Source organism: Silurus aristotelis (assembly GCF_946808225.1).
Source record: "Silurus aristotelis genome assembly, chromosome: 18".
Taxonomy (NCBI): domain Eukaryota; kingdom Metazoa; phylum Chordata; class Actinopteri; order Siluriformes; family Siluridae; genus Silurus; species Silurus aristotelis.
The window spans coordinates 9,878,482-9,906,236 of record NC_139591.1 but is presented as its reverse complement, the minus strand read 5'-3'; the positions used below and the strand labels follow the sequence as shown (position 1 = coordinate 9,906,236).

At 38.9% G+C, this 27,755-nt stretch overlaps 1 protein-coding gene across 5 annotated transcripts in view; it reads right to left on the bottom strand.

Annotated features, from left to right (window-relative positions):
• Window positions 1-27,755, bottom strand: part of stard13a (StAR related lipid transfer domain containing 13a) — an 87,265-nt gene that overhangs the window by 18,091 nt on the left and 41,419 nt on the right. For 2 of the 5 annotated variants that reach the window (XM_083569031.1, XM_083569034.1), the window contains exon 3: window positions 9,451-9,522. In XM_083569031.1, coding sequence (XP_083425157.1) covers window positions 9,451-9,522 — 72 coding nt within the window. Of the gene's footprint in view, window positions 1-9,450; window positions 9,523-14,612; window positions 14,799-19,035; window positions 19,491-23,967; window positions 24,385-27,755 lie in introns of those variants that run through there. The other 3 variants (XM_083569033.1, XM_083569032.1, XM_083569035.1) reach the window with 3 other exon arrangements.

Genomic DNA, 27,755 nt, shown 5'->3' with positions numbered 1-27,755 from the left:
AGAGGGTTAAGGGCGTTGCTTAAGGGCCCAAGAGTGGCAGCTTGGCGATACCGGGGCTTGAACCCCAGACCGTCCGATCGGCAACTCAGCACCTTAACCGCTGGAGCCACCACTCCCACCATCAATTGAATTCAATTCATTTTTATTTGTAGAGCAATGGACTTTCTTATAGTTAATGCAAAGTTGGCAAAACATCACCTTCTGTTTCTTTTTTTTTTTTTTTTTGGTAATGAAGCAGATTTGTACCAACAGCAGTTTTCTAAATGAATTAACCCAGCTAACAACTAACATTAGCAGTATCCAGTTCCTGGCATTTTACAATTAGACTTACATGCTGACTTAACTTTATTAAACAAGCAAAACCTCCCCCGATCAAGAAAATTTAAGTTTAATAACAGCATATATTTCTAATTTTATGAATAATTGTAGCTTTCCATTTTTTTTTTTTAGACATTTAGCTTGATTTCTTTGGCTAACTTCACACTTAAAAAAATAAAAGTTCTTTATATAACCTAATCGCTGCATGGGGTGTTTCATATTATGCAAACCCAACTTTTGGGTACAACATACTGGCAGGGTCAGAATCTAAAACACTGGAATGTGGTACATGATAGCAACTCAGCATTTTAGTCAGTTTTGCTACTGCAACACGAGAATTGAGAAATGAAGAGTTGAAGCAAATGACTGAGTGAAAACCTTCCCTATAAAAAGTCCCCTATTTCTTAATTTATCCTTTTAATTATTTAAATTAACATGCTATAAATTGGTCTCAGTATGTACTTATAGATAGCTAGATTATGTGAATAAAAAAAAGGGTAGGGTAAATTAAGTTAACACCACAGTTAACAATCATCTGTTTTTGTGTAATAGGATTGTAATAGCTCATAGGATTCCTCCTTTTTGTTTAGCTGAGTTTAAAATATAACTCTAAATATATAGACTTTAGATAACCTCATGTATCACCACCTAAAACAGTTAGGTTATAACCAACAAAATAGGTTTAGAAGAGTAAGATAATGAAATAAAAATTAAAGCTTGTTCCGCCAACATACAGAAGCTCATTGCTAACAGGTTGTGTTTTGAGACGACACCAGCATACTAGTTTCCATTTTTCCATTACTTTGTCAGGAAATCTATAATATCCATTGAAGATATGTTGTATTTAACACAATGTCACAAAAGAGATCATAGTGCAAAGCAAAGGAAAACTTTTGATTCATCTGAGAGGCTTGTGGAAGACTGAAGCTAAGCCTGGGTTTTCCAGGCTTTTTCTCATGACCCCTTTTTCCCTATGGAAAGGAACTGTGGGCTGGAAATAGCACTTCTTGGCCCTCATATGAACTGAGAGAGAAAAAAAACTCCCCACTTTAAACTGAGAGCACACAGCTGTGTTAATGCAGCCGTCAAACCATTCAAATTTGCTGACAGAGAAAATGCATATCTTGTAACACAGCGTAAAAGTGTGCACAGCCTATGGGGACGACAGCTTAATATTAGTGCCCTTCATGAACAGGAACAAAAATTATTGTATAATATAAACAATACACCCAATAAATAAAATTTATACTTAAACATTGCAAAAAATGGTTAATCTTTGTTCTAAAAAAACAAAACAAAAAAACCCCAAAAAACAAAAATAGTATTCACATATTTTGTAACACATTTATAAATATAGATTTAAATAATAAAATGTTTCTGAAACAATAATTAGATCTATAACATTCTATAATATAACATTTTTAGTATTCCAAAATTTGTGTATGTTTTTATTACTTTTAAAATTAACTTCAAACACACAAAAAAAAAGCTTGTTTGTAAGTATTGCACAAAAAATATCTAAAAAAATGCAATACATGAGCTTTACCAACTGCCATTATATAGCAATTGACATCATCTACCTGAAGCCAAAATCATTATTTACAGTTGTGCATATCATTATAAGGAAAGGCACCAGATCTACTAGTGGATCATTCATGCTGCATGCCTCCCGCAAACATTAATGCCATCATGAATTAAGTAATAGAACATTGGATGACGACCAAACACACTTTAAAATCAACACATAACTGGTTATAGAAACACAAAGTTAATGTATTTGTAATGTTACTGTCAGGGATTCACCCTGCCACGCCCCCCTCTGTAGCTGTCAGGGATTCACCCTGCCACGCCCCCGTCTGTAGCTGTCAGAGATTCACCCTGCCACGCCCCCCTCGATAGCAGTCACGCTGCTTCCCAAGATTACCGACAGCTGTGGCTCATGAAAGATCAGACTACATAAACTCACGTTCTTGAGTCACAGGCTGTCGGTCGTTATATTGTCATATATTGTCAAGCTGGACAATCGCGTGGCTGCTCGACCGCCGGCTGTATATGCGAATTCCACTTCCGACTTGGATTACTCATTGCCGAAGGCTTTATGGATTATGCTTGGGACATTCGAACTCATAGCGGACAACGCGTATCGAGCGGATGTCTTTGTTTGTTGTTTTCAACGGCTTATGAGTGTTTTTGTGTTGTACGGTTGTTGAAATAAAAGGACAATGATCGGACTATATCGGCTTCCGCGTCTGCAGCCTGACAGAACGACCGACCCATACCGAACGCGGATTCGCCATTCCGCGATTCCGACCGCAACGGATCGGCAGCTGAACCCGGCTTCGGGTTTCCTCCGGAAGCTCAGTGCCGCTTCTCGCGGTTCAGATCCACAGAAGCCGGATCATGAGAGCGCGGCTGCGCCACGCCCCTCAGAGAGCGCGAGGGGATTACCGGCTCGTTACTCGGGGAAAAAAGACGAATTGGGCGGGTTTCTGCAAGGCATCGGCAAGTATGTGGCTGTTAACATTTCCTGGTTTCCTTCCGAACGAGCCAAGATTGCCCTCTGTATTTCCCTCCTGTCTGGAGAAGTTCTTGCCAAAGCCAGCTCACTATGGAGCGCCAAAGGGGGCAAATTCGGCTCACTCGCCGAATTCAGCGGGCTGCTTCTGGGGAAGTTGGGGATAGAGGTGGTGGATCTCCACTACAGTCCCCTTGAGGAGGAAGGTGCTCCATTCCAAGGTTCTCAAGAGCACGCGGCTCCGTGCCGGATCTCCCATGAGCCTGCAGCTCAGCCCCAATGTTTTGATGAGAGGGCTGCTTCATCTCAGGGTCACTACCAGCGTGCTGCTGTGTTCCGGGGTTCTCGTGGACGCACCACACCATCTCCGAGCGTCGGCGAGCACACAATGCCGTCACAGAGCTTCTACAGGCGTGCCGCTCTGTTCCGAGGTTCCCGTGGGCGACCCCACGAGCTCGTCTCCGCTTCAGTGTCCCAAAGAGAGCTCCACTGATGTCGTGGACCTCCAGGCGAGCCCTTCTCCGCTCGTGGATCTCCAGGCAGGCTTCACCTCATTTCCAGGCTGCTCAGTAGGCTCCGATCTGCTCCTAAGGGTCCCAAGGAGCGCCCCTACGCCCAGGGGTTTCCCTGTGCACTCACCCCGGCTCCAGGACTGCGAAAGGGAAGTTGAACCGCTGCCCCTGGGTTCCACCGACGGCGACGGCTCGTCCCCAGCGCCCGCAGAAGGCGACGGCTCGTCCCCAGCGCCCGCAGAAGGCGACGGCTCGCCCCCGGGCTACGCAGAAGGCGACGGCTCGCCCCCGGGCTACGCAGAAGGCGACGGCTCGCCCCCGGGCTACGCAGAAGGCGACGTCCTCTTCAGGGCGAAGGATCGCATCCAAGCTCCACGCAGGGCGAAGGATCGCATCCAAGCTCCACGCAGGGCGAAGGATCGCATCCAAGCTCCACGCAGGGCGAAGGATCGCATCCAAGCTCCACGCAGGGCGAAGGATCGCATCCAAGCTCCACGCAGGGCGAAGGATCGCATCCAAGCTCCACGCAGGGCGAAGGATCGCATCCAAGCTCCACGCAGGGCGAAGGATCGCATCCAAGCTCCACGCAGGGCGAAGGATCGCATCCAAGCTCCACGCAGGGCGAAGGATCGCATCCAAGCTCCACGCAGGGCGAAGGATCGCATCCAAGCTCCACGCAGGGCGACTTCTCGCCCCCAGGTCCTCTTCAGGACGACGGATCGCCCACAGGATCCCCGCATGGCGACGTCGGTCCTCCAGGTCCCTCTGACGGCGACGTCGGTCCTCCAGGTCCCTCTGACGGCGACGGCGGTCCTCCAGGTCCCTCTGACGGCGACGGCGGTCCTCCAGGTCCCTCTGACGGCGACGGCGGTCCTCCAGGTCCCTCTGACGGCGACGGCGGTCCTCCAGGTCCCTCTGACGGCGACGGCGGTCCTCCAGGTCCCTCTGACGGCGACGGCGGTCCTCCAGGTCCCTCAGAGGGTGGTACGACGTTCCTAGTCTCCGCCCGGGACGTCCTCCACTCCCCGGTCATTGTCATGGTTGGCGTCCAGTTCCGGTTCCCCGCCATGGAGGTCGCTCCGGCTCCAATCCCCGCCAGGGGCTTTACTCAGCCTCCCATCAGCACCGAGGGCGTGGCTCCGTTCCGGATCCTCCTGCAAGGTGTTGTTCCATTCCGGCTCTCCGCAGAGAATGCTCACCAGGCCTCCGTTGCTCCCAGGCGTCTAAGGAGGCCTTCCTCGGAGTGCCCTGGCCGGCCTGGCATAGGTGGGTTTTGGGGCGTCAGGTGTCGCCCCTGGAGGGGGGGTACTGTCAGGGATTCACCCTGCCACGCCCCCCTCTGTAGCTGTCAGGGATTCACCCTGCCACGCCCCCATCTGTAGCTGTCAGAGATTCACCCTGCCACGCCCCCCTCGATAGCAGTCACGCTGCTTCCCAAGATTACCGACAGCTGTGGCTCATGAAAGATCAGACTACATAAACTCACGTTCTTGAGTCACAGGCTGTCGGTCGTTATATTGTCATATATTGTCAAGCTGGACAATCGCGTGGCTGCTCGACCGCCGGCTGTATATGCGAATTCCACTTCCGACTTGGATTACTCATTGCCGAAGGCTTTATGGATTATGCTTGGGACATTCGAACTCATAGCGGACAACGCGTATCGAGCGGATGTCTTTGTTTGTTGTTTTCAACGGCTTATGAGTGTTTTTGTGTTGTACGGTTGTTGAAATAAAAGGACAATGATCGGACTATATCGGCTTCCGCGTCTGCAGCCTGACAGTTACTCTAAAGTCTACATCATTGTTAAGACATGACAAGAGGACTATTAGTGCAGTCAGTCTTATTGCTGTTATGGCTTGTTCAAATAAGCTTCTGGTACTTAGAAATAGTGGGGGAAATGTGTAGCAATTAGTTAAACAATTGTACATCCAACAAAACATACTGTGTTCAGAATAAAAGTGACAATTTTTTTTTTGTCATCCTTAATTTCCTATTGTGTGTTAAACTAGCATTGCGATTTCATACAAAGTGCAGAAGCACAACTATTAATGTGAAACTAAATAATAATAATAAAAAAATAAAAATAATAAAAATAATAATGAAAAAAAATAATAATAATTTTTTAATAATTTTAATAATAATAATAATATACAAAAGTCCTGGTAGATACATTGACACACATTTGTATTTTTGTTGTTGTTTTTGTGTATGTGTGTGTGTGTGTGTGTGTGTGTGTGGACTTGGAATAAAGTCTCCTTATAGTCTACCTCATTTATGAATATTTGAGGTAGTTTTAAAAATGTTAATACGTTTGCCACATAAAATGTATAATAGTAATAAAATATTTGTCTATTATGTGCAAATTTTTCACTGACTTAGCCTTACAACTATTTGCTTCTTGTACCTATTTGCTTCTTGTATCTATCTATCTATCTATCTATCTATCTATCTATCTATGTGGATATTTTGATGATGTAAGTTAAAGTAAATGGAGACTAAAAGATGTAGGACTGAGTACCATCATTCCCATACAGTCATATCTGTTAAATTGAAATTTGTACCGATTGGCGACCAGGCTGCAAGTTAGAGCAATAAAGGATGGAGATGGAAATGTGTTGACTAGTCAGGAGAGTGTGTTGAGAAGGTGAAGGGAGCATTTTGAGCAGCTGATGGATGAGAAAAATGAGAGAGTGAGAGAGAAGTTTGGATGATGTGGAGATGGAGAAGCAGGAAGTGGATAGGATTAGTAAGGAGGAAGTGAGAGCAGATATTAGGAGGATGAAGAGTGGAAAGTCAGTAGGACCAGATGACATACCATTAGAAGCATGGAGATGGCAGTGGAGTTTTTACCCAAATTGTTTAACCAGATTTTGAAAGGTAAGAGGGTTCCTGAAGAATGGAGAAGGGGTCTGCTGGTACCGGTTTTTAAGAATAAGGGAGATGTTCAGACCTGCAGTAACTACAGCGGTATAAAGTTGATCAGTCACACCATAAAGTTACGGGCAAGAGTAGTGGAAGCCAGGAGAAAAGAAGTGACCATCTGTGAACAACAGTATGGTTTCATGCCGAGGAAGAGCACTAAAGATGCATTATTTGCTTTGAGAATGTTGATGGAGAAGTATAGAGAAAGTCAGAATGATTTGCATTGTGTGTTTGTGGATTTAGAGAAAGCGTACGAAAGGGTGCCGAGAGAGGAGTTGTGGTATTGTATGAGGAAGTCAGGTGTGTCAGAGAAGTATGTAAGGGTGGAGTAGAAATGACAGACTGGTTCAAGGTGTAGGTTGGACTGCATCAAGGATCGGCACTGAGCCCTTTCTTGTTTGCAGTGGTGATGGACAGGTTGACGGACAAGGACAGACAGCTGTGGACTGTGATGTTGGCGGATGATATTGTGATTTGTGGGAGAGTAGGGAGCAAGTGGAGAAGAGCCTGGAGAGGTGAAGGTACACACTGGCGAGAAGGGAAATAAAATTCAATAGCGGTAAGACAGAATACATGTGTGTGAATGAGAGGGAGGGCAGTGGAGTGGTAAAGATGAGCTGAAGAGCTGAAGATGTTGAGATTTTCATTGGGGGTGACAAGGATAGACAGGATTAGAAACAAGTTTATTAGAGGGACAGCGCATGTAGGATGTTTTGGGGACAAAGTGAGAGAAGGTTTGAGATTGAGATGGTCCGGACATGTGCAGAGGAGGGACATGGGGTATATCGGTAGGACACTGCTGAGGATGGAGCCACCAGGAAGGAGAAAAAGAGGAAGACAAAGGAGGAGGTTTATGGATGTGATGAGGGAAGACATGCAGGTAGTTGGTTTGAAAGAGGGCAGATGTATAGGACAGATCAAATAAAATAATCAAATATAATTTTATCTTTTGCCATATAAATATATATGCAAAGCTTAATAACATGATGTACTGGTAACTTTAAATTTTGATTAGTGCAAAGGTTCCAGGCAATTTTACACCAAATGGTAATAATGCTTATAATAAGCCTATAATAATGATTATTTTGATAATCGATTAATTGGACGATTATTTTGATATTATTTTGATTTATTATATATATATATATATATATATATATATATATATATATATATATATATATATATATATATATACACACATATATATATATATATATATATATATATATATATATATATATATATATATATATATGATCTATTAATCAGATTTAAAAAATTGAATTAGATGTTTTGTTTATTATAACTATATAAAAACCTAATTGAGGGTATTTATGAATGAAAGTGTACTTAAAAAATACAAAAGCTGCATATTGAGTTTAAATATCTTTAATTTGACATTTTATAAAGTGCATGGGGGATTTCTCCTTTAACAAATTCGCTCATGCTGGGTTGTTTCTTTCTGTAAAAAACAAACAAACAAAGAAACCAAATCAGCATTTGATAATGCAAGGTGAAGCAATTTGTGTAAATCAACATTTGAATTTTTTTTTTATGATAATTTCAGTTGGCAGGTTGACATTTATGCATTGGAAATCAATATAAAACATAATACAACTCTGTTTTGACCATTATTGTTAAAAAAAATACACGGCTTCGTTGTTTTGAAGATTTAAGCATCTAGAATATATACCGTAATTTCCGGACTATTAAGCGCACCCATATATAAGCCGCACCCACTGAATTTGACAAATATTTTTATGCTGAACATAAATAAGCCGCACCTGTCTATAAGCTACCTGAAATTTTTTGTGGCTCCTTTAAAAGCAGAGCCGCATTTTTCCAGTATTACTGCATGTGTGCAAGACAGAGGAATATGTCCTTATTATTTTCTAAGTTTCTTTGACTAACCCGTAACGCTGTTGCCAAGGATAATAAAGCAGGAGTTTTGGAAACCTGTCTGTGCTCATATGATTTCTGTTGCAACTGGACTTAGCGCACTATCCCTTAACCCAGACTCAACACGTTACAACGGCTTGTATCAAACAGTAGCCTACCAAGAAAGTCATTGTTCACTGTCTTCCTCCTTCCGTGGAAGTTTTTTCTCCCGATGCCGTGCAACTCAGAACACAGGTGCGGTGCGTTTTTTCGTTTCCGTTTGGAAATTTCATTGGTCTAATGTTATGTCTCTCAGTTTTTTGGCTTGAAGTTTGTGAAACCGGGAAAAACCCAGGAAAAATCCATAAATTAGCCTCTTCGTTGTTTAAGCCGTGGAGTTCAAAACGTGGGAAAAAAGTAGCATCTTATAGTCCGAAAAATACAGTAATTAATTTAATTTTGTGTAATAATTAAATAATAAATGCATAAATTAAATGTACAAACATTGAAAAAAGCACTTGAACGTAGGTAAGTCACAGTAAATCACGTTTGGAAACAAATAAGTTACTGTTGTGGTAGACAAATGCTATAAAAGAGAATGGAAAGGAGAAACAAAGAAAACTAATAAGCTTGATTAAAATATGCATTGGTAGACAAATGCATAAGCATTAGCTGAAAACCACAACAGTGACTAAAAAGAGAATCGTTTAATGCTACTCTTATTTGCTGCTTTAAGATTTAGTGTTTGTTCGCACCATTTTAATTGAATCCATCACTATGTTGTTAGCCAGCTGATTGCACAACCTGATGCTGACGAGCCACAACAGAACAGATCCAGTGCGACTGTCCCAAAGTTACCAAACATGTTACACAATAGCACTTTATTTAACAATATCATTTTCACATGATGAGGATAAACAATTTATGCTTACCGTGCTGATGTTTTGCCTTTGTGCTGATGTTTTGCCTGACTTTTTCCTGCTGCCGGTTGACCCTGTACTCTCCGCCATTTTCAGGCGGCTGTGTTCTCTTGCCATCACGCTAAGCCGTAACTTGAGCAGCCCAACTAATTAATAACGGCATTCGTTGAGATTTTATTTATATTATTGATTATTATCCATTTTATCGATTAATTGTTTGAGTCCTAATGCAATATAATTTCCATGCATGTGACAATATGGGCCAGTGAAAAAGAGCATTCAATACACAAGAACTGGAGGATTTCTTTTTTTTTTTATAAAGTTTTGCGTGTATGTACTTTGTATGTCTATATACTTTATATAATGCATGCTGTCTTACCCTCATAAAGCTGAGCATACTGTGGAAATCCTGCCGCTCTCAACCAATCACATGCCTCCTTTGCTTCAATCTCTGAAAAAAAAAGACAAAAGACAATATTACTTTTTTTTATTGTTTTTTTTTAGCCATTTCTAATGTATTCCTTCCATCATGTATTAATATGCTCCTCATAGCCTGATAGCCATCAACCCATACTTAAAAGCTAAAGGAGAAAAGTAGAATAGAGAATATAGTGTTAAATATGATGCCTGTTTTTAAGAAGGACTGAAAACTACAGCAGGTGAACTACTGCAGGTACAAAATAATTGTTAAAATAAAACACAGAACAATCCAAAAACAGTTTGCTCAAAATGTAGAACAATTCACCAAGAAAAATCACATCTTTTGTATAAATGCCTCTTAATTTAAACCATTCTGGAATATTACAGATAATTTCCCTTGAATTGCAAATGCATTCCTGTGAAATTCAAAAGCCATTAAAACATAACAGTAAATCAAGCAATTTTTCTCTTTTGTAATTCATCTTAACATTAGAGATACATAAGAGGCAGATGATCTAAAGCTTTTCTCACTATGTAGATGGGGAAAAAAAATATCTTACCACATTATGACAATTATATCTGGTTCCTTTCAATATTTTCAGCATAAATCTAAAAGTAACATGCAGGAAGGAAGTGGATCATTGTGTATAGAATGCTATTAAAGGCGAGCGTTTAGTGTTTCTGCTCGAGTTCCATTCTAGCAATGAGAGCATGTGTGTGCGTGTGTATGTGTGTGAGAGAAAGAGTACATGCTGCTGCTCTCTCTTTTCTGCTCTCTCACAAACAGATTTAACACAGATTTGCCCAGTGTTATTCCTTATTCCCACTCCATACTTGTTCCTTTCCATTTATTTCTGAATCTCTCTCTGTTTCCTTCACACACACACACACACACACACACACACACACACACACACACACACACTCACACACACACACACACACACACACACACACACACACACACACAAAATGAAAAGTTCCCAAACAGTTGTAGTGATGACACATAAACTGTTTGAATGAACACCCCATCATTAACAATTCACCACAGTGTTGCAGCAACGGAGGAAAAACATTTGAACAATGGAATGTGTGTAACTGCACCTGTGCTCCTGCAATGATGTCATATTACAACTATGATGTCAGATTGGCATTAGTATGACAGAGAAATGTATTCATTGAAATCTATCATGTCATGGCATTATACTGAGACCTAAATCTCTGTAAGTTTAAATATTATTCCACATTTACACTGAGATGTAAATAGACTGTTGTTTGCTTCAAATGATATAATTAAGTCAAGTTCACATTCAGATTTAGCTCGCATTTGCTATATAATAATCTACATGACATCACTATTATATGATACTATGTTATATCAGACATAACCACCTGCACATGTAACTGTTACAAGTCTGATCACTTGAAGAGATTAGCTCATCCATTGCTGATTTATTATAATTCAAATGTGTTGATCATTTGGTTCAAAATATAAAAAACTTTCTTGTTTATTCAGGCAACAAACTTACTGTTTGTTGTTGACTTCTTTCATTCCAAGTTGAGATTGTACTGACTGAGATTTAATTAATTAAATAAAATTTTATTTAATTTGGAAAAAAATTATGTAAATAGTCATACATGTTATAAAGCACATAAGCCACAATTGGTTTTATATGCAATGTACAGTGAGGAAAATAATTACAAATAAATAGTTTAAAAATCATATATTGTGATTTCTGGATTTTTTAATTTTTTTTTAGATTATGTCTCTCACAGTGGACATGCACCTACGATGACAATTTCAGACCCCTCCATGATTTCTAAGTGGGAGAACTTGCAAAATAGGAGGGTGTTCAAATACTTCTTTTCCTCACTGTATATTCTCAGTAGTTTATTGGCTACTTAATCCCTGGAGTCGTATTCATGCATATACACATTCAAAACTGATTCACACCTAAGCTTAGTTTAGTTTAGCACACAGTTTGCTGGTGGGAGGAAACCAGAGAACCAGGAGGAAACCTAGAACATGTGGAACTCCACACAGACTGTACTGTAACTGTAAGTCAAGCTTGTTGGTATGACATAAAAAACTCAAACTGAACATCTTGTGTGACACTATGTATAAATCTCTTAGTCTGTTATTGATTTACATTAATTCATAGGGGGGTTAAAAGGGGATTCCAGATTTTCACAGGCGATTGTTTTCGCTTCTTCTTACAATTCTGAGCATGCTCATTTCATCACCTAACCAACACAAAGTCCTGTACCTATTGTGTGCCAACAAACCCCACAGAGTGTAATCATGGCCCTGTGGCACTCTTCAGCTTTAATCTTGTACCACCAAGCCAACCCAACAGGCCCACAAGCTCAGGGACATAAAAACAGCCTGTAGGAGGGGAAATAAGGTCTGAAAGCCACCAAAGCTTGAGGCAACCAATAAAAGACATTCTCCTTTTGATTAAGCAGGCAAGACCTCACGTTATATAAGAACACAACCTGGTGTCCTTAGAATTCAATCTGAGGCCAATAATGTCTCTTTCAGGTCCCTTTCTCTTTTAATCCCCCTCATGTACTCCCCTACTCTCATTCTGCGATTCTTTCCTTCCTGCTCTCTCACTTTTATTAAGTGTTGGTCTCTTGAAGCTTGTGCCAGTGTAGCGTCGGTCACTGTTGGAACTTGAAAGAGGCTGGAATTAAAGCGCTTCCTGTAAGTTTGGTTTCCACAGCAGTATTAAAAAAGGCATGGATGAGCTGCCCCTAGCAACAGGGACAACATTTCCTGCAGTAAACAGAGAGATGGCAGATTGGAAAGACTGGATCATCCAGCCATTTCAAAACACAGAATTAGGAAGAGAGGATGGAAACAATTGTGTCTAGTTTGAAAAAACACGCATGCACAATTTTGACATTCAAGACCTGTTTAGGCTGAACATCACATAAATAACGCATGCACACACGTTGTCATTGTCATGCTAGTACAGGTTCCCTCAGTTTAATGCTACTGTGCACAAAGAAATTCTAGTCAATTATGTGCTTCCAAACCTAGAGCAACAGGACTACATATGGGATTAATAATTTGGGTGTCTAGCAGTGTTATTCACAGTTATGTATGTAAAACTTTGATTGCACTCTTTTTAAATGTCGTATTTTGTTCCTGGAATGACAATCTACTTCCTGTTTCCTCTAAACCGATGTCAGGTACGATACCTTATTAACTGTAGAGGCCAACATTTGCATTTTGCTTGTGCACTACCAAACTAGTGCTTTACTTGCACTACTTATAAGAAATGGCAGCAAATTAAGATTTTGAGGTATTGAGTTAATATTTAACGAGTATCTCAGGGCCACTAATTATCAAGCTGTGAAAATGAAATAGCAAAGGCCCCTGACTGTTTGCCCTTTATATGTTGAGGAAACATAAAGTTTGTTTACTTTAAGAATTTAATAATGTATGATGGCATTGTGGTATAGAAATGTTTCATTGGCAGTTACTCCTTAACTCGAAGTTGCTGAGAATTGAAATCAACAAAGCTGTGCACTTCTTACTTTCACACTTCTTAATTTGCTTGTCTGAACTGGCCAGTCCATGTCTAGACTAATTAGTCCATATTATAATTCATGCACAGAGGTCAAACATGGCATATTTTCAATATCCCCAACTTTCCATTTCTAAAGCAAGTCGCAAATGCCCCATTGCATTTGTTTCCTGTGACCACAAAGTTTTGATTTAACTTGTTTCATTGTCAAATTCTAAATTTGCAACTTCTTTTATTTCTATTATGTTCTGATAAAGATAATTTGTGAATGTCTCTGCTTTTACTATTTTAACATTTGTTGCTGGTCAGTTAGTGGAAATGTATCATGAACACATGCAGCACTGCTGGATTCATTCTTTTTGAATAAACACCTGGTAGATGAGTTAGTGTATATGCATATAAATCAATCCCCACTTAGTTTAGTTACCCTGATGTGTGGGAAGTCATTCCAACAAAAATACTATACTACACTACTGAAAAGGATCTAAGCAGGACAATGCGAAGCAGGGAAAATTACAGGAGTGTGTGTGCTTACTTGATAACAGAGTTTAACACAGTATGAGTCAGTGCAGTATAGAGGTAATTGTCTGTTAAACTCTTACTGTAAACACCAGACTATTCTCTGACTATTCTCCAGGAATGGAAAATCACTTAGTAGATTCTTAAACAAACAGTTACCACAGAGCTATCTAAATCATATGCCTTCCCCTGATACACACACACACACACACACACACACACACACACACACACACACACACACACACACACACACACACACACACACACACAAAGTTCAAAAAGTGATGGATAACTTACTGTAATAATTTCTTTAGCTACATTAAAGCTTATGATCACTTTCCTAATGCGACTGAGGATATCAGATGAAGCAATAAGTGTGTGTGTGTGTGTGCGTGTGTGCGTGTGTGTGTGTGTGTGTGTGTGTGTGTGTGTGTGTGTGTGTGTGTGTGTGTGTGTGTGTGTGTGTGTGTGAATGTGTTGGTGGATTTCCTTTGAGGTCACATACATATGCACTGGATATTGGATCCTCAGAGTGGCCTTAGATAACTGACCATGATTTCCCATCAGAGTGCACGCACACACACACACACACACACACACACACACACACACACACACACACACACACACACACACACACACACACACACACACATCTGGATCTCCGCCATTTTCCCACACATGCTGAAGTACTTTCAAATCTAAGAATTAAGCTCTTCTGTAACATAAACACAACTCTGGAATTCACATGTTACCAGTTTCCAGCCAACACTGTCTAGTATGTTAAGCTATTATTCATGAAAATTAATCTACTTTAATTAAGCAATTAAGATTTAATTATTTCTAAATAGAAAAAAGAAAAGAAAATCACAACTGGATAATACAGTATTATTAGAATGAAATGCAACTGACTCATGAATTCTAAGAAACCTCCTAACATTACAAAAAAACTTAATGTAAAGCATCACATAATTACACCTATAATAAAGAATAAAGTTTCAACATGCTATAACATGAAAAGACTAAATTGCTGAATATAAAGTTAATCGATGAAATGTATTACCTTGAAGCATTCGTCTTTCACAGTAATCATGCAGTGTTCAGTTATATACTTAGTTATATCTAAGTTAAATAGCAAACAACTTATTTATTTATCTTCTTTACACTGTCTGATCTTCTGATATGAACTTCTTTTCCTCCTCGAAATCTGTGTGCTTTTTTCTCTTTTCCCCTCCACTCCTCCTTGACCCGTCCTCTACTCCTTCTCTCCCTCTCACAACAGCTGCATCATTTAGTGTGTGCAGCCCAAGACCCCCCCCCCCCCCTGTATTAGCAGCCACACACACACACACACACACACACACACACACACACACAAAGTAAATCCTGTACAACCTGTCTGCCTTTTGTCCTGCCTCTCCAGAAAGAGTGTGACAGACAGATAGACAGACAGTTTGACTGTAACAGTGTAGAATAAAAATTGCTATGCCATTGTCTTAAATAAATAAATATATATATATATATATATATATATATATATATATATATATATATATATATATATATATATATATATATATATATACAGTATATATATATATTCCATAATAATGAAAGAGGGCAGAATAAAAAAATCATGCAATAACTAAAACATGACAGACCTTAAAATTTACATTGCATGATAATGACAAATATAAAATGTCACAGTTATATGCACACCATTCACCTTGACTGTTGATTTCTGTAAAGCTGCTTTGAGACAATGTCTGTTGTGAAAAGCGCTATAGAAACAAACTTGACTCGACTTGACTTGACATATATATAGGGGTGAAAAAAATTCATACAAGATCTATAAAGGTATAAGGGCATGCTACTCACGCTAGCATTAATATCCACCTGTTGGCTGGGGGCGCTGGTGTAAAAATATGGGTATGACTTTTGCTGAAAGTAATACCACCGTTGTCTGACTTGTGCTGATTGCAATATGTTTTGTTTATGTGAGGTTTGTTTTTCAATTCAATTCAATTGAATTCAATTGAATTCATTTTTATTTGTATAGCACTTTTAACAATGAAAATTGTCTCAAAGCAGCTTTACACAGATAATGTGGTGATTAAAAGTGAATATGTTCTGAATATGTTCTTTATAAGTAAGTTTGTCCCTGATGAGCAAGCTGTGGTGACTGTGGCAAGGAAAAACTCCCCGAGATGGCATAAGGAAGAAACCTTGAGAGGAACCAGACTCAAGAGGGAACCCATCCTCATCTGGGTTGCACCGAATATATGCGATGTTGCGGGGTACAGTGATGATGATTAGAAGCGAAAAGTAGTCCTGAGTCAATGTAGCAGACTGTTGACATTAACTACAGTCCAGTCCATCCTCAAAGCGCCCGGTTTTTCAGGCAGGAATATGTTAAAATGGCATTATAATCCCAGGAACAACATGTGGTTTTCATAGTTGCACTTATAACTAGATAAAGCTTAATTTGTGGCTTAAAGAACAGTGCTCTATACACAACCCTAAAGTTAGGGCGACTTGAGAAAATGCAGGACATGCATGTCTTGCTTTGCCTGACTGCATTTTCTACCGTTATAGAAGAAATATTTGTCTTTTTTTACTCTTTTTAGATTAGCTTTTAGCTTTTAGATGCAAAACACTTAGTGCTCAAATCATGCTTCTACTACTATCCTAAAATTACGGTAATACTTCAAATATAATACAATAATCATCAGCATCATAAATCCCACTTCATATTAGGTGTCTTAAATTTTTTTTTTACCATAATAGGTACAATGATACTAATTATGTTCATGCATTGCAAAACACTTGATGCCATTGAGGTGTGATATGTATATGGCTTGCACAGGTTTCATGGTATGGGTAGGTTTAAGAGGTTTGGGTTAGCAGTGCATTTTAGATGTAATTAATGCAAATGCAGATCCCACTATTCATTCATTCATTCATTTTCTCCCGCTTATCCGTAATATCGCGGGGGCAGCAGTCTAAGCAGGCCCCTGCCTTCGACTGCTGCCCAATCCTCACAGCACCGTCCCTTACGGTCCCTCCTGCAGGTGGTGAGCCCACGGGAAGAGATCCCACTATGTTCTGGTTAAATTATTATTATTATTATTTTTTTTTTTTAAGTGGTGGTGTGTTCTTAATAACTAAAATTATATCCTACTCCTTAAATAAGGAAATATCCACATATATTGCCTTGCTTACATTATCGCAATGTATCGCAACATATCGTATCGCAACCACTGTTAAGTGATATGTATTGTATTACCAGATTCTAGCAATACACAGCCCTAGTGTAGATCTTTAAAAATGATTTAAATTGATTTAGAAACAGAAATAATTGAGCTGAGTTAGGGTTAGGTATATTTAAGACTAAATTAACAATGCAATAGCTTCTATGTCAGAGTGCCACCAGTATTATACCAATATATACCAATATAACCAATAGTGTATATCTCATGTGGTCAAAGCAGTAAGCGAAATATACTTCAGGTAGAGCTGCACCATTAATTACATTTACATTTTAACCATGAACCACAATGATTACAATCTTTATCACAATTTTCAGTCTTAATTATATTTTTGTTATTATTATTTAAAAGATCAACTTGATTTCTATTACTATGTATTATCTTGACTCATTATGGTTTAGAAAATGTGTGACATTTGTGTGTGTGTGTGTGTGTGTGTGTGTGTGTGTGTGTGTGTGTGTGTGTGTGTCTCTGTGTGTGTGTGTGTGTGTGTGTGTGTGTGTGTGTGTGTGTGTGTATATGCTTGCATGCTGTATCCAGTATTCCTAGGATAGACTCCAGAATCATCTCATCCCTGACCTAAATAAAGCAGTTTTTAAGCTGTAGGAATGAATCGAATAACACTGACTAATTCAAATTTTTCACCAACAGAGGACAGCAAAGAGCAAACATTAAGTCAAACATGTAGCACTCAGAAATTACTCACAAGTAACAACAAAATTAAAACAACAGCATGTGGTTAGGATATTTATACTAGTTGGCCTGCAGGATGTAACTGCTGGTTAGTAAAAGAATGCTAGACTAACTCTTGGTGTTGAGTTCTGCAGAATCCTATCACAGATCTGTGGAGTAAAAGGTGGAAGTAACAGGGTTGGAGAAATGCTCTGAGGGAACCCTCATCTACAGTCAGGACACAAAAGTGAGGCTTTATTCTATGAGCAAACACAGGCCTTGTCTTCTTGTGGCAATTCAGACTTTCATTAGATAGACATAAATCAAACAAAAAAATAAAAACCGTTACGTGATTACTAAGCTGCTTTGTTCCACAGTACATTCAGTACAAAAAAGCATACTTTTACAGCATGCCATAGCATGCTGCTAGAGTGACGAATTCATACTTATGGGTATGATCTTTCACACACAAGGATACTTTTGTAGAGAGATTTTTTTTCCCATCTTGTTTCATCAACTCCTTTCCCACATAATTTACACTGTACTTTAACAAACAAGCACCACAATCAAATCCCAAAGGTTTATACTTACACTATGTGTTAAAATAGAAAATAAAGAGTGTAATGCTTAATGCATTGTGCATTACTGTAGTGTTTATCTCTGCGTTAAAAGGTTCAATGCAATTTAACGGTTGGTCCATTTGTAGCTAATACCAACATAAATGTTTCAGCATACTCAGTCATGCAAATTTTTACTGAAGAAACCTTTACTGAAATATATTACATCGGAACATGAGAGTTAGTCGTACCACTGATTGTGTCTAATTTAGACTATGGCTTAATAAGAAATCGCTGTGTGTGTTGTGCGAGCATGCTGGAGCAAGGACAGACACGCTCTCTGATTTTCCATAATCCTGCAGGACTACACAGCTCAGTGGATATAGCATCCACCCAGTATCAAATCAGCAGTGTACAAGTCCAGCATTTCCTCAGATGCCAAAGTTCTGAGTAATATTGGTGGTTTAAACCGATTAAAAAAATTAACACTGTCTACTATAATCATGTGCTATATCTTGAAAAACTTTTTAAAGCAGAACTTTTCAGTCTCTCTTCCCAACACAAAAGAAAGTCAGCTGTCATTGTACAGCTCTGTGTATGAAGAAAATCTAACACTTTGTTGGTTTCAATACTGAGTTTTATATTTCCCACATAATATTTTCTGAAAAGCATATAGGATTACATTTTGAACAAATTGGTCAAATGCTAATGAAGCCTCTGAATGAAAATTACTAAATGCAGGACAAGTCCACAAAGGTAATACATTCATTATTTACACTTTAAAATGTTTTAAAGAAATAAACTGAACATAAACCAAAAATGTATGTGATCTAAAAATAAATAAAATTTTACAATGACTAGTAATGCATCTGATTCTGGCATTAAATTCTTCATGCACACCCCAAAAGCCTTAGTTCAAGCTTTTTCAGCAGAACAGGACTGAGACAGCTAAAGGGAGCCAGTCAAGTGCACTGTGTACCTCCCTTACCTCCCTCTATCTTCTGAACCAGCTGCTTACGGGCGACAACTCTAGCCAAACGCAGTCCGGATCTTCTGTGGTGACTGTCCAGCCTTAGGTAAATGTCCTGAGTCTCAGGCGTCATGCTCCCGAAATGCTCATCCGGTAAATTCATTGTCATTACACTCGTCTCTGTATTCCTCTGTCTCTCCAGAACAATGTGATGATGATGAAAAATGATACCTACAGGAGGTGTTTTTCTTTCTGCGTGTCTTATCTCCTGCACACTCCTTCAGATTTCACAGTGAGACACAGCTGGTCCACATTCCACAATGCTGAGAACCTCATTTCCCCTCCATCTGGGAGCAGCACTAAAACCTTTTCACATTACATTACAAATACATACACATACACATAAAGTTAGGTTTAATCTAAGAAAACACTCCTCTCTGATCTAACCACCTCACAGTCATGTGACTGAGAAAGGTGCCAATAAGGAAAGGATACGGAAATAAGAGCCTTAGCCAAAATATTCCAAAGCATGCAAAACCAAAATTAAAGTTAGATGTGCTTTATGTGTATATGCATATGAAGCATATGTATTCTTTCATCATTGATATAATTACTGCACCACATGACTAACTAATAATGCTGACTAGAAACAACCAAGATCATATATTTTACTTTTTCAATTGATACAATATTTGCATTATATAGACTTTTTTTGAGAATTTTTAAAAAAGTGTTTAATATGCATAAAGCATGGCCAGAAACAAATAAGAAAGAAAAATTAATTAAAAAAGAAGAAAATCTTCTTTTGCTCAGCAATAAGAAAAGAAAAATGGGACATAGTTCCCTTGTGGTACTTGAAGTGAGGTTGAATTGATTACTATGATTTATTTCACCTGATTTACAGCAGGGATCATGCAAGGAATGTTGTGAAATCAAACACACACACACACACACACACACACACACACACACACACACACAGACACACACACACACACACACACACACACACACACACACACACACACACACACACACACACACACACACACATATATACAGAGACACAGGCACTTTAATTAAAGTAAGGTGAATGCATTTTAGCTAAACTAGGGCATTTTTTTACATTTTTGCTGCTTGGTGAGTTTGTGAGTGACAAGAAGCTGATGCTGCACCATGCGCCCACACACACACACACACACACACACACACACACACACACACACACACACACACACACACACACATACACAAGCACACACACACACACACACACACACATACAGTGCCACGTACAATAATCGTTGTACTCTATACCCCTCATTATTCTTTGCCTCGTTGTGTGTTCTTTCATTGCATTAACGTATAACCCAACCCTTGTATATACACACACCCCATTTTCTGTATGTACAAGTTATGACCACTTTGATGATGCTATCTGGGCTGCCCTACATTCTCCTTGGCTAAAAAGCGAGTTCACACACAGAATACAGATGCAGGATCTGATTAAGCTCATCTTGATTAAGTGAAGAAACATGAAGGAAAGCCACAATATATCATATACTAACCTATTTGACCACTGACAAAGGTATTGTACACAAGACTGAGACAGAAATGGCCTTCAAAACCTATAAATTACAATTAAAATAGGAACTATTAGCTATTATTAATTCTGCTTTGAGAATGTTGATAGAGAAATATAGAGAAGGTCAGAAGAAGATGCATTGTGTGTTTGTGCAGAGAGAGGAGTTGTGGTATTGTATGAGGAAGTCAGGTGTAGTAGGAATGACAGACTGGTTGGAGGAGGTTGGACTGCATCAAGGATTGTCTTTGAGCTCTTTCCTGTTTGCAGTGGTTTAGGGACAGGCTGATGGACGAGGTCAGACAGGAGTCTCCGTGGACTATGATATTTGAGGATGATTTTGTTATTTGTGGTGAGAGTAGGGAGCAGGATGAGATGAGCCTGGAGAGGTATGCGCTGGAGAGAGGGGAGATGAATTTAGTTGAAGTAAGACAGAATGAATGGCAGTGGAGTGGTGTGGTTGCAGGGAGAAGAGGTGGTAAAAATGGATCAGTTGAAGTACCTGGGGTCAACAGTGCGCAAAGTAATGGAGAATGTGTTAGTGAAGTGAAGAAAAGAGTGCAGGCAGGGTGGAGTGGGTGGAGAAGAGTGGCAGGAGTGATTTGTGATTAAAGGGTATCTGAGAGTTTATAGGACTGTGGTGAGACCTGCTATGTTGTATGGCATTGAGTAAACATATATTGGTAGGAGAAAAGGAAGGCCAAGAAAGAGGTTTATGGATGTGGTGAGGGAAGACATGCAGGTAGTTGGTTTGAAAGAGGCAGATGTAGAGGACAGAGTAGTATGGAGACGGATGATTTGCTGTGGCAACCCCTAATGGGAGAAGCCAGAAGAAGAAGAAGAAGAAGAAGAAGAAGAAGAAGAAGAAGAAGAAGAAGAAGAAGAAGAAGAAGAAGAAGAACTATTATTAATTAACTATTGAAAAACACTGCATATATTTCACTGATTTTCTAGGTGCCTGTGAGATAGAAATCAGATTAATGTTTGAGGTCACTGACCCCTAGTGGCAATCACTTTACATTGAGAATTTTTCTTTTTTAAGGCAGCCTGGCCTTTTCTCATCATCTTTATTATTTTAAACAGTATGACTTTCCAAATTCCCAGTAGGATTCATTCCTTATTTCCATATGTTTTCCTACACCTTTCGATTCTAATTAAGTGTTCATTTACTAAGAAATCTCCAGCATGTATAAAACCAGTAGTGTTTTGCAATTAGAAATGATCCTGGCATTTGCCAACTCAATTATTTTAATACATATTTAACCTTACCAGGACCTTAAGATATAAAGCTATCTCTTAATACTTCTTTAAATGAAGAATCACATAAAATGCATAATAAGTGAGACAATATAAAGAAGATTCATTCTTCTAGAGCAGGGGTGCCCAATACATGCACCTACCGGTCGATCGCAAAGGTAGTGTGCGTAGATCACATGACATGAAAAAATAGATATTTATTTATGCATTTTTATAGTAGGTAGATCATTTTGATTTGTTCATTTTATAAGTAGCTTGCATGCTGAAAAAGTGTGTGCACCCCTGCTCTAGAGGAACTGCTTTATTCTTGTCAGGGTCTATATTTCCAGAGGCATTAACAGGAATACTGGGTGCACTATGACACTAGGCACACTCTCTTTCACACTTAAATTCAGCATAGCACAAATGTTGTAGGAAACCAGAGAACCCGGAAATCTATACAGATTCTGGGAGGACATACAAAACTCCCTACAGACCTTAGCTCTAGATCAAAGAATCTGGGACGCAATGCATGATTAAATCCATGAGCTCTAAATAAAACTATTTTAATAGTTATTAATTAATTAACTATGTTGCTATCCTAGAGACTGTTAGTATTTCCTATTGAGGTAGGAGAGTTATAAGATCCACCCAATCCCACCAACTCCCCAAAAATAGCTCTGGACTTGGCAAGGATAGGGAACACAAACATTATTTGCTATTTGCAATTCAGCAGGTAGAGGTTGTTTGTAGCTTAAAAGCACCACTAAATGAGATATTCATCCAAAAAGTTGCCCAGGAAGCAAGATCTATTTTTAGCTTCCAGACCACTTGCTTATTCCAGCTTCCAAATTTTAGCCACAAATTTAGGCCAACTTTAATTGACAGCCCTTGACATATCATATGGAATATATTAAAGGTCCTATATCTATTATTTTTCCAAACATATTCATATTATTGTCTATTGTCATCATGGAAGTGTGCATATAAAACACCTTTCAAGTTTTCACACTAAAAAACATGCATTTTTTGAAAGGACATTCTCTGTACTTATAACTAACACTATTTGTTTCAAACATCCCACCAAACATTCTTCCCAGATACCAAGGTTTCATTAAATAATTGAGTAACAGTCATTTATTACAAATCCTGGAACAGTGTTCTTAAGTAAAATAACTTGATAAGTTTTAATATTTATATATTAATATTTTAATATATTCTCTTTTTGAATGTCATGAATATTTTGCTTAGGAAATTAACAAATCTGATAATCATTGAAACAGACAAACAGTTATCTTAATAAATAAAATACTGAGCACCGAATATTAAAAATTACACTTGATACAAGAGTTCTTTAGGGTTGTTTGGATGGTAAAGTGTCTATTTAGGAATCTAGTCTGAAAAGGGAAATCTCTGTTTAAAATGCTAGATGAATATACTGTACTAGAAAGCTGTGTCACAACAATACACAACCCCTGGCATGCACAGCTGCTTGGATGTAGTCCACGGTGTGTGATAAACTCTTTTGCTTGTTGACCAAGACCAAAGCCTTGGCTGCTAGGCAAACCACAGCTGGCGAGCATGCTTAGATTCAGCCTCACAGAAAGGACAGAGCTGTGGGTTGAGGGAGGTAAAGCTTCAACAGAATTCAACGGATACTCAAGAGGTGACAAAGAACTAGAGGAACTGTGCAATCCATAAACGCGACCTCTTTATGGGTTGTAGTAGAACGATTGAAGGAACAAGTACAAGTAAAAAAGAACAAGAACAAGTATCTCAAACAGGTATGGTCCAAAAAGAACTGTACATTCACAAAATCTAACAAACTAACTTTTGGTAATATTATGTTTAACAAAATCAGAGGATACATAAAAGGTAAAGTGTTCTATGCTTCAATGTATACTCTTATGCATTATATCTGACGTGCTATACACGCATGCATGTCAAAAGGAACAATTTCAACTTGACCTTCCTCAAAAATAGCAGCCAGAGCGCTCGAGCGCGGTGCTGACATCATTCTGCGGAGCTTTGAGCGCTGTGGTGCTCGTGCTCGGTCTCGGCATCACTAAGTTCACTGTAAGACAGTAGGAAAGGCTGGGAGTATGAGGTGCTGCTGCTGCTATTGTACTGACCTGCAAGTCGTCTCTCTCGGACGTTCTTCCAGAGTAAATCCCAAGCCTTAGATGTGGAGTCGCGCAGCTGTTCGCTGATCGAACGCCGCAGCTGCAGCTTCGTCGACTTTCGCCTCGTCGTCATTGCGAATTGTGACGCATTATAACGTTCCCGGCTCTTATCTACAGATAAAATATTTATTTATTTATTTATTTTGCCGCAATACTCGTCACTCCATCCGACCCGAGCCGCTGCGTCACCTAGCGCAAGAGGACGCGGGCACGTTTCATCCCTGGCGCGCGAGCGTCACGGTGAAATCAGCCAATAACGTTGGCGAGGAATCGGGGTAGAATAACGGAGACCGAGACAGATGTGAAGATTTCAGCAGTGAACAGACTGCGGAGTAGTGTGGTGGCCTCACCCCTAACTCTCTCTCTCTCTCTCTCTCTCTCTCTCTCTCTCACACACACACACACACACACACACACACACAAGTCTTACTGTCTTTGTGAGGACCAGACCCACTACACACACACACACACACACACACACACACACACACACACACACACACACACACACACACACACACACACACACACACACACTCTAATGCACCTAAACCCTATCTTAACCCCAGCTCCAGAAAACAAGATTTTTCTGAGTTTTTATTTTTTTTAAATAACAGTTGCAGTGCTTAAAGCAAAAAAAACAGAAGTCCACAAGTTACAAAACTGTCAAATATTCCTGTTTTCCCACAAAAAAGCCCATTCCCATTCCCCAACAAACCACCCTCCCCCACGCGCATAAGCAAAATAGTTTTCCTCATTACATATAATATAATGTTTGTCCTAATTTGTGGATAATCTAAAAATACAAGTGCTAATAATATTTTGAATACACAAGTTAAAAATCTCAACTTCTTTCTGTGTAAATATTAAATATATAACGTGACGAGACCATGTTTTTATTCTTTAACATACTGAATTCAAAATGTAAGAGTGAGATCAAAGTGTAGAATATCAGCAAAGTATTTCTAGTGTCCCACAGGGCCATTTATGTACAATGTTAAGGACTCAAATATAATTAATTTTCTTTATCTTGTATTTGGTATTCTCCTATCTTTCAATCTTGGGTACAATACTGATGACCTTCGCTTTTTCCCCTAACCACGACATTCCATAGACATCATGCAGTGACCACAAAAAGCACACACACAAGTATTTTTACCACCAGTGGCTTGTGTACAGACAACGCTACCATTTTATCTTTCTGCTTACCAAATGTTGAATCCCTCTTCATACACTGGAAGCTGTCTAAATTACCCAGAACACACCAGCAAAACCTAGTACAATTAAAGCACAAAATAACTGACCTCCAGCACCAACAAAGAATCGCTAACATTGGCTATTAGCAAAAACTATTATACAGTACATTTGCTACTGTCCTGTCTAAAGATTATCAGAAGAGTTCAACCCTTTACAACTTTTAAAGGGGGGAAAAGCAATATTTTTAAATGCTTTATTCCAAACTTCATCATTTCACATCTTAATATACAACCTTTCAATTTTATCAACAAATCTCTGACAATCTGACAAACATGCAGTATAATATTTGGATCATCAGGAAAGGTTGGCAAGCACATATTCAAAATGACAAAAGTCTACTTGGTCAGTCAAATGTCCCACCACTCAGTCTCACTGTGTGTTTCTCATCTGTTTCCAGCTTCTTCGAAGCCAGTCTACTGCTGAGATCATATTTAATTTCAGATTTTCACAAGAGCTTTTTAGCTGTCCAGAATAAATATAAGATAAATGTCACATCTTCATGAAGCTGACAGGTCAAGACCAATGGTTCACCAATCAGTGAAAATCTCTGTCTAAATATTGTGAAGGAATTTCAGAATAATGTTTCTCATAATGAAATTACTTTGAATATCTCATCATCTCCAGTGCATAATATCATCAAAATACTCTAAGAATCTGGAGACATCTCTGTGCACTAGGGACAAGCAAGAAAATCAATATTGGATGCCTATGATCTTTGGGGCATGATCTTTAAAACAGGCATGATTCTGTAATGGAAATCAATGCATGGGTTTAGAAATACCTCCAGAAAACATTGTCTGTGAACACAGTTCACCATGTCATACACAAATGCAGGATAAATCTTTATCATATACAGAAGAAGCTATATGTGAACATTATCCAGAAATGCCAACGTCTTCTTTGGTCAGATGCATCAGAATTTTCTCTTTTTGAAACTTCTGTACGTGTCCTCTGGACCAAAGAAGAGAGGGAACATTCAGCTTGTTATCTGTAAATTCCTGCATCTCTGATGGTATGGAGTGTATTAGTGCCTGCACATCTGGAAAGACACTATTAATGCTGAAAGGTATATACAGGTTTTGGAGGAACATATACGTCCATCCAGACAAATGTCTTTATTAGTTAAGGCCTTGCATATTTTAGAAGACAATTCTAAACCGCATTCTTTATCTATTACAACAGCATGGCTTTTGTTAGTAGAATTCTAGTGCTGAACCAAACTCAACTTAAAACTATTTGTTGCATCATGAAATGAAAAATATCACAAAGAAGACCCAGTACTGCTGTGCAGCTACAGTAGAAGTCTGTATCAGTCATGAATGTGACAACATTACAAAACTCAAGCAACTGTCTCCTTAGTTCCCAGACATTTACAGACTGTTGTTAAAAGAAAAATGGATGCTACACAATGATAAACATGGCCCTATCCTATCTTTTTTCGAGACATGTTGCAGCAATCAATTTCAGAATTATTTTTTATATGTTTTTTTTTTTCTAAATTTTTCTTTTTGCCTTAAAATAATAAATTTTTGTTTAACCATTTACTATGTTTTCTACATTCTTTTGTGAATAAATTATGGGACTTTTGTATTGGGAGATTTGTAAATCATTGTATTCTTATTTTATTTACAGTACATTACAAAGTACATCATAATAGTAAATATATAGACCCCTCACATTTCAGCAACCATTTTAGTACTGTATATCTTCTCAAGGGATTCTCCACTGCTTCTCACTCCTTAACCATCCTGAGGCATCCTGAGATTGTGCCAGCTCCAGTCATGTCCCACCTCATGAAGATTATGGACCTTTGAAGAAGTAGATGCCGACCCCGCAAACACCCCAAACCATCTAGAGATATACCAGCACCATTTGGATTCCACCTTATGTGGAGTTTGGGCATTGGACCTCTTTGAGTGTCTGGCATGGAGAAGCTGGTGTTGGAGCTATTTTATGTTTTGGTCAGTAGCTCCTGGTTCCATAATCTTAAATGACTGTATAAGACTGGAGAAAGGACGTTTGCTCCATTAATTTGAACATTTGAACCATTAATTTATATATATATATATATATATATATATATATATATATATATATATATATAAATTATGTTTGTGAGATCTATTTTTACTATATTGTAAATTGGCTTAACTGAAGTATATCTCTTAAACTTTTGCTAATACTTCATACTCAACCTGTGATCTCTTGCATTCTGTCTTGGGGTTAGAGATTTATGTCAGAAGGTTATGGTGATGACATGCATTGCAGGAAGTAATGAGAGAAAAGGGGGAGAAACCTAATATAGCACCCTTACAGCCAGCATCACATTGCTTTTACAAGTGGAACACTATGCTGTATAATCAGATACATGAATGTAACTAAGAAAACCCTGCATGCCTTTACTCCCAGTACCATGAGCCTGGGCTTCTGCAAGTGTCATGCTGAGGGAGAAAGATTATTTACACAAGTGAACCCTCAAC